We start from the raw sequence: 6,474 nt of genomic DNA, 5'->3' as shown, positions 1-6,474 counted from the left end.
CAAAGCAAATTGTGTCCAAAACAAAGTTAAGATGAACGAGACATTAATACTTGAAGTTAAATGATTGAAACTATCAAAGTTGTGAAAAATGGCTTGAAAATAGATAAGGTGGGAAGACACTTGGAATGATTTATAAGGAGTCCTCCTTGTAAAATTTAAAGCAAACACTAGTGAAGACTCTAAAGGGTGTGAAACACCATAACTTGCGCACGCTTGGTGTGAGCGACAAGCGCTTGATGTCGCACTTTGCACACTCTCATTGCCACAAGTTGCTTGGGATATACTTTGTCTTTCAGAATATCGGCTCAACATCACACTACTGATGCGTGGCTGGTGGCTCAATTGTGAATGAACTGCTCGGGTTTTGGTTTGATAATCACTGACGCGGGTCAGTCCTATTGATGATGTTGTTGGTTGCGACTTCATCAGTTGTTCGGTCCTGATAATAGTTGCGTCTGCTTCTAAAGTGGCGCCATTAATTGTTGTTGGGTTTCCACAGATCATGTGTGCCTCATTAGTTTTGTGTCATTGATTAGCATCAGTCAACTGCCTATACTACTACTGCTCGTAGGTTGTAACTAAAGATTCAATTGCTATTTCAACCGGTGTCATGAAGTAAAATGGCAGTTTTTGTTGACCACTCTTAATCTATTTCAATGTAGTTTTAAATCTTATTTATTACAAGATTAAAGATGTAGTTTCATGTTCCTATGTGCGCGTAAAAATAAACAATGGTTCATTTTTAAGGTAGATGAAGAGCAAGTTCATGTACGCAATTTGAGAAAAACAGTGCAGACTTTTTGTTTCTTTTAGAGAGGAGTGTTTGATTGTTTAACCAACTTCTTTTTACCTTTTTCTCATAAATTCATAAAACATCAAACAATCCAGTGCTATTTCGGGTGCGAGAGCTATCTCGGCATTATACATAGTGTTATGGTTGTCATACCTTGAAAGACAGACATGCTCGTAAAAGAGAAGACATGACACTAAATTGTTTTAAGAGACCCGTATTAGATACAAATTCTCAACCACAACCGTAAACATTAAGTGTTGTAATTTTTAGAAGAAAGTGTTGAAGATTGAAATTTTCATGCACAAATATTTGTTTTTATTTGAACAACCAACAAAAGCCCGATCATAAATAAATTTAGTGTAAAAGATTACTTACGCCCGTGAACACATACGAACAACGTTAATCAGAGATTTTTAGAAGACACCTATTATCTAAAGGCTAAGGCCGTGGGGTATGGGGCTTGGGTTGGGGTAAAACGCCCAAGACACCACCCCGGGTGGGCTTGGGATGGGGCGTGGCCCCTTGGGGCTTGGCTTTCAAGCCGGGCGTGGGGCGGGGGAGCAAGTTGAGTTGGCGGATTGTCATTGGCCCATTAAAAGTAGTCGTTGGCTAGCCGTTGGGGTAGCCGTTGGGGGCTACTTTTTTAAAAAAAAATTCCTTTATAAATACTTACCACATTTAACATTTATCTCACACAATATCAAACACATAAAACACAATATTACCATGAGTTCTTCAAGTTATACTAAATCGTCATCATCATCTGACGATGGTACGGAAATATTTCTATAAACGATCGCGGCGGTGGTGAAAGCTATCGTGGAAGACGAAGACGATGAGGAAGAGACTCAACAACCTAAACGAAGGAGAAGGTACATCGCTCGTGAACGGCACACCGCTAACGATTTGTTGGTAAGCGATTACTTCTCAGCGGAACCTAAGTATGATGAAAAAATGTTTAGGCGTCGTTTTCGTATGAGTAGAAACTTATTTTTAAGAATATCTAGAGATCTTGAGGAGAAATATATGATTATTTCCAACAAAAACCCGATGTAACCGGGCAATTAGGATTTAGTACGTGGCAAAAGGTCACGGCCGCACTTAGGCAGTTAGCGTACGGCAATAGTTCGGACATTATGGATGACTATTTAAAAATGTCTGCACGTGTAGCTAGAGAAACTCTTCACAACTTTTGTTCGTGTATTCTAGAACTTTATAAGAAAAGATATTTGAGAAAGCCCTCCTTCAGTGACATGCAACAAATATTGGAACATCACGCTGATTATCATGGGCTACCTGGGATGCTAGGTAGTTTAGATTGTATGAAATGGCCCTGGGAACTTTGTCCTACCCAATGGCAAGGTGCTCACACTAGTGGATTTCACGGGGTGCCAGCCATCATGCTTGAAGCGGTTGCGTCCCAAGATCTTTGGATATGGCATGCGTTCTTCGGTATGCCAGGTTCACATAATGATATTACCATCATAAACCACTCGCCTCTTTTCAATGATCGGGTAAATGGTATAGGACCCAAAGGAACTTTCTTTTTAAACGGGATTGAGTACATGTACGGGTACTACCTAGTTGATGGGATTTACCCAGAGTGGGGGGTTTTCGTAAAATCGTTCACAAGACACGGTACCTCAGATCCAAAGAGATTAAAGTTTATCAGGGTCCAGATGGCTGCACGTAAAGACGTCGAGCGAGCATTCGGTGTTTTGAAGAAAATGTGGCGAATATTGGCAATGCCTTGTCGACTATGGGACAAGGATCAGATTGGAAACGTGATGTACACATATATCATTCTTCACAACATGATTTTGGAGGATGAAGGTAGAGCGGTCGTTACCTACTATGATGACGATGACCCCCAACCAGGTAACGTAACAGACGAAGATAAAGCGGCAAATGATTTTTTAATAAAGTCAAGGGATATACATCAGAACCTTCGAGCTGATTTGGTGGAAAATGTTTCAACGATTCCTGGGTTCGAAACCGACGAAGACGACGAAGAATGACTGTCTTTTATTTTAATAATTATTATGTATGTTTATGTATTTTCTTTAAATATGTATGTTTATTTTTTATGTAATTATAAATATAAATATATATTAAAAATAATTGTTGATGTGGCATAGCCACCCGTCCAGCCACGCCCAACCCAAGCCCCAACCATACCCCTTGAAAACTTGGCTTTGGGTTGGGAATATTTAACATACACGTGTCATCAAATGCCCAACTTAAGCCTCAACCTAAGCCCCACCATACCCCATGATCTAAACGCTCGGCTTAAGAGATAGAGAGATTAAAAAAAAAAAAAGTGAGGGACACTGACTGTCGACATAGATGTTTACGGGTGAGGGCCCACGTAAACCAACGTGGATTGCGGAGAGAGCAGATTTAGATGGAGGTGTGATCTTAACCACGAATTCTGTCCCACTCTTTTCAGCCACAAATTCTCACCACACAAATCAAATAAATAAAATTAAATCTTCTCTCTCTTCTCCCCACAATCATCTTCCAACACCCTTGCGCCTTTCAATTATCACTTTTCGATTCGTTTTTCTTCAGGTATTTTTTCAACTTTGCGCTTTCAATGACTCTATTTCATCTCATCTGATCTGATTATTATGTTTTGTGATTTACTACTTCTGTTTCATCTTAGATTAGTTTTGTATTTGGTTGCTTTCACTTTAGTATCCTGTTTTATTTTGACGCTTCAACTTACTGTTTGTAATCTAAATCATAAATGAGTTTTCAAGATAAGGCTCTGATCTCCAGATTACTTCTAGGGTTTACATATAATCCAATTTCAAAGCTTTTATTTTTAGTGTCAGATGACACTTTTTATATATATATATATTGAAAGGGTTAATACCATGGAAAAAAAACTTGCATACTTTCTCATTTTTTCACCAGAAAATCCCTCAACCTCCTATACTTATCATGTATTTTGAAAAAAAAGTATTTAAAATAATGACTTGTTACATCTGTCAAAATGAGATTATATAGTTTTTATTATTTCAATTTTTTTTTTTTTTTTGTAAAAAATTGAATGTCACTTTATCAATTTTTGGCTAACGAGTCATTAGTGTAATATTTATTTATTTATATTTTTTTTTTGCACAATTTTTGGCTAAGTTGGGTTGAAAAAAAAATCTGTGCCCTTTTTTATATCTTTAGAGAGTTTCATATGCAAAAATTATACATAAAAATTGAGAAGGTTTATGATATGAACCAAAAATAGCACTTTTTTGTAACATAAAAGGTGGAATGAGCCTATGTTTGATGTGTTGTTTTCATTTACAGTGACTATTAAGATGGAGTGGTATTTCAGTAACGAAGTTGAAGATGTTGTTGTTCCAAAGGATTATGAAGAAGCACAAATGATATCATCACCAGAAAGCTGGTCGCAATGGGGAATGACTGGCTCAAAAAAGAATTTGAACTCCATGACAGGAGAAGAACTCACCTTCAATGGAGGAAAGAACTTTTATAATGAAACATCAACATCGAACAATTCAAGCATATACATCAATGGTGGATCCCTTTTGTGGAATGATGAAGCAGATTTTCAACAATTTGTAGAGGAAGAAGCCAGAATCAATCACATGGATGACATATTCTTGTACATGCTCAACTTTTGGGATTAAGATTCTTGATTTTATGTCGTATTTTACTACTAATTAAAAAAAGAAGAGGTTGGAGTGACACAAAGTGGTCCTCACTGTCTGGGATGGTAAGAAAGTACTCGGATCCACCGAGTTCTTTTTTTCAACACTCTTTTCCGACTAATATGAAAGTTTTAATTTCTGATTTATTGCATATTTTGGGTCAAGTTCGATTTTAACAACTCCTGTTAACGCCCCTTGCAACACGATAAATTTCCTATCTCATGGTTTACTTTTGGGTCTGTTTTGCAGCAGTTCATTACTTGAAGAAAATGATCCAACTGGGCCCCATGACCTAGGCAATGATGCTAACATCTTTGAGGGCGAAATGGTAAATTCTGAATATGTAGGAAGCCATGGACAAAGCTCGAAATACCTCAAAACACATGCCTTCTCTCCATCAACAGACTGGGGTAACAGTGAAGTTTCAACAACTTATCAAATGCCCAAGGTTTTTGATTTTTCTTCATTAATAGTCAACGTTCATAGTCGAACATAATAAACATTGGAATATTACTACTTTTGCCTACTGTAACGATCAAGTTTTAATTAAAGAAATACTAGTTTGTTTGACCAGTTAAGTCAAACTCTCTTTGTTATATGCGCGCAATAACTGGTATGCTGTATCTAATATTTGTTTCTTTATTTGCCTTAGGAATATACAAGCAACGAGAACATGGAAGAATCAGTATTGAGTAATCTTGAAAGGGTGACTTCACAGGTGACAATTACATGGGTGTTATTGAAATTTCAAATTTTGTATGAACACCCTTAATGAACTTTTTTTTTCTTTTTATCAGTTCACGGACAGAACTCGAATTTGCTTTCGAGATGCTTTCTACCGACTTGCAGAAAGCTCAAAACAATCATTGAACTCATGCCAAGATGGAGAATCTACGATGACTTCTATTGATGATTCGTCGAGGTGCGTAGTTCGCTCATAACTTTTGCATGTTAAATCTTCATTCATCTAACATAGTTAGAAACCAGTGGTGCTTACAAGTACCGCATCTTTGAGTGGTTTTCATAAGAAAGTAAGATCTTTTTTCCAATGAAGGAAAATGTTTTGACTTCTTTCGTTATAGAAAATCTGTGGTGGTGCCCCTTGTTTTAGGCTTTGATTTGAGCATATTAATAGAGGTGCCAAATTCACACGGGTCGGGTCAGGTTGGGTCAAAACAATTAGTATTATGTGTCAGGTTTAGGGCTGCTTGGCTCACTCGTGTGGATCATTTAAATTAAATATATATTTTAAAAATATTTTGCATATGTGTATTTTAAAAATATTATTTTATGGTTTTAATATATATGTGTGTGTGTGTGTACGCGAGCGTGCAAAAATACAAAATTTAAAAATAAACGAGCTGGCTTGGCTTGGCCCGTTTACAGCCGTAGATGGGTTGACCCAGAAACAATTTTCTTTTCAATTTTGTTACTTGGGTTTACAAACACCAATAATAATAGTTTCCGAATAAAGTGATCTAGAAAGAAGGTTTTATGGAGTAAGAATACAGTTTGTAACTCGCTTGACCTTTTTCCTTTGCGTAAAACATAACCCAAATTGACTAATATGTTGGGCTATGACATTCAGGGCTGGAGGAGCAGAATCAAAAACAAATGCTATTGATAGAACAGTAGCCAGTCTCGTGTTTCATTAAAGAAATTACTATGAGGATGCACATGTCCCAATGCAGCAGCCAATTGCTTATTAAATTTAGTTTTGTGATTTGTCCCTTTTTGCAGATATATCATGTATTTGGTTTGGTCTACTGTATGTATGTATATATGTTGCAGTTAGGTAAATGTTTACATCTTTCATTCTTGAATGGTGTTTTGTTGTTAGGGAGATACTAGTTCGGGTTTATACATCTTAGCAATCTTTTATTTGCTACCGAGCATGAGTTGAATATAGACTTGGAATCGAGTATAACGTGTTATATTTTTTACATGGATGGCTTACGTGGTAACACCATATTACAATTTTAGTCTTATGTTTTTTTTTTTAGAAAT

General features: G+C 36.7%; 1 protein-coding gene across 3 annotated transcripts; it reads left to right on the top strand.

Annotated features, from left to right (window-relative positions):
- Positions 1 to 3,247: 3,247 nt before the first annotated feature.
- Positions 3,248 to 6,410, top strand: LOC110941001 (protein LNK3). Of its 3 annotated transcripts, XM_022182598.2 has the most exons (6): positions 3,248 to 3,364; positions 4,103 to 4,421; positions 4,717 to 4,915; positions 5,120 to 5,185; positions 5,265 to 5,389; positions 6,056 to 6,410. In XM_022182598.2, the coding sequence occupies exons 2-6, from the start codon at positions 4,114 to 4,116 to the stop codon at positions 6,120 to 6,122; spliced, it is 765 nt and encodes a 254-aa protein (XP_022038290.1). In that variant the 5' UTR covers positions 3,248 to 3,364; positions 4,103 to 4,113; the 3' UTR covers positions 6,123 to 6,410. The 3 variants fall into 3 exon arrangements, with proteins under 3 accessions (XP_022038290.1, XP_022038288.1, XP_022038289.1); XM_022182596.2 differs by having other exon boundaries at positions 3,363 to 4,421; XM_022182597.2 differs by having other exon boundaries at positions 3,364 to 4,421; positions 4,720 to 4,915.
- Positions 6,411 to 6,474: the final 64 nt, after the last annotated feature.

This window comes from Helianthus annuus, chromosome 1 (assembly GCF_002127325.2).
Source record: "Helianthus annuus cultivar XRQ/B chromosome 1, HanXRQr2.0-SUNRISE, whole genome shotgun sequence".
In the NCBI taxonomy this organism is placed as follows: Eukaryota; Viridiplantae; Streptophyta; class Magnoliopsida; order Asterales; family Asteraceae; genus Helianthus; species Helianthus annuus.
This window is presented reverse-complemented; position numbering and strand designations above follow the sequence as displayed.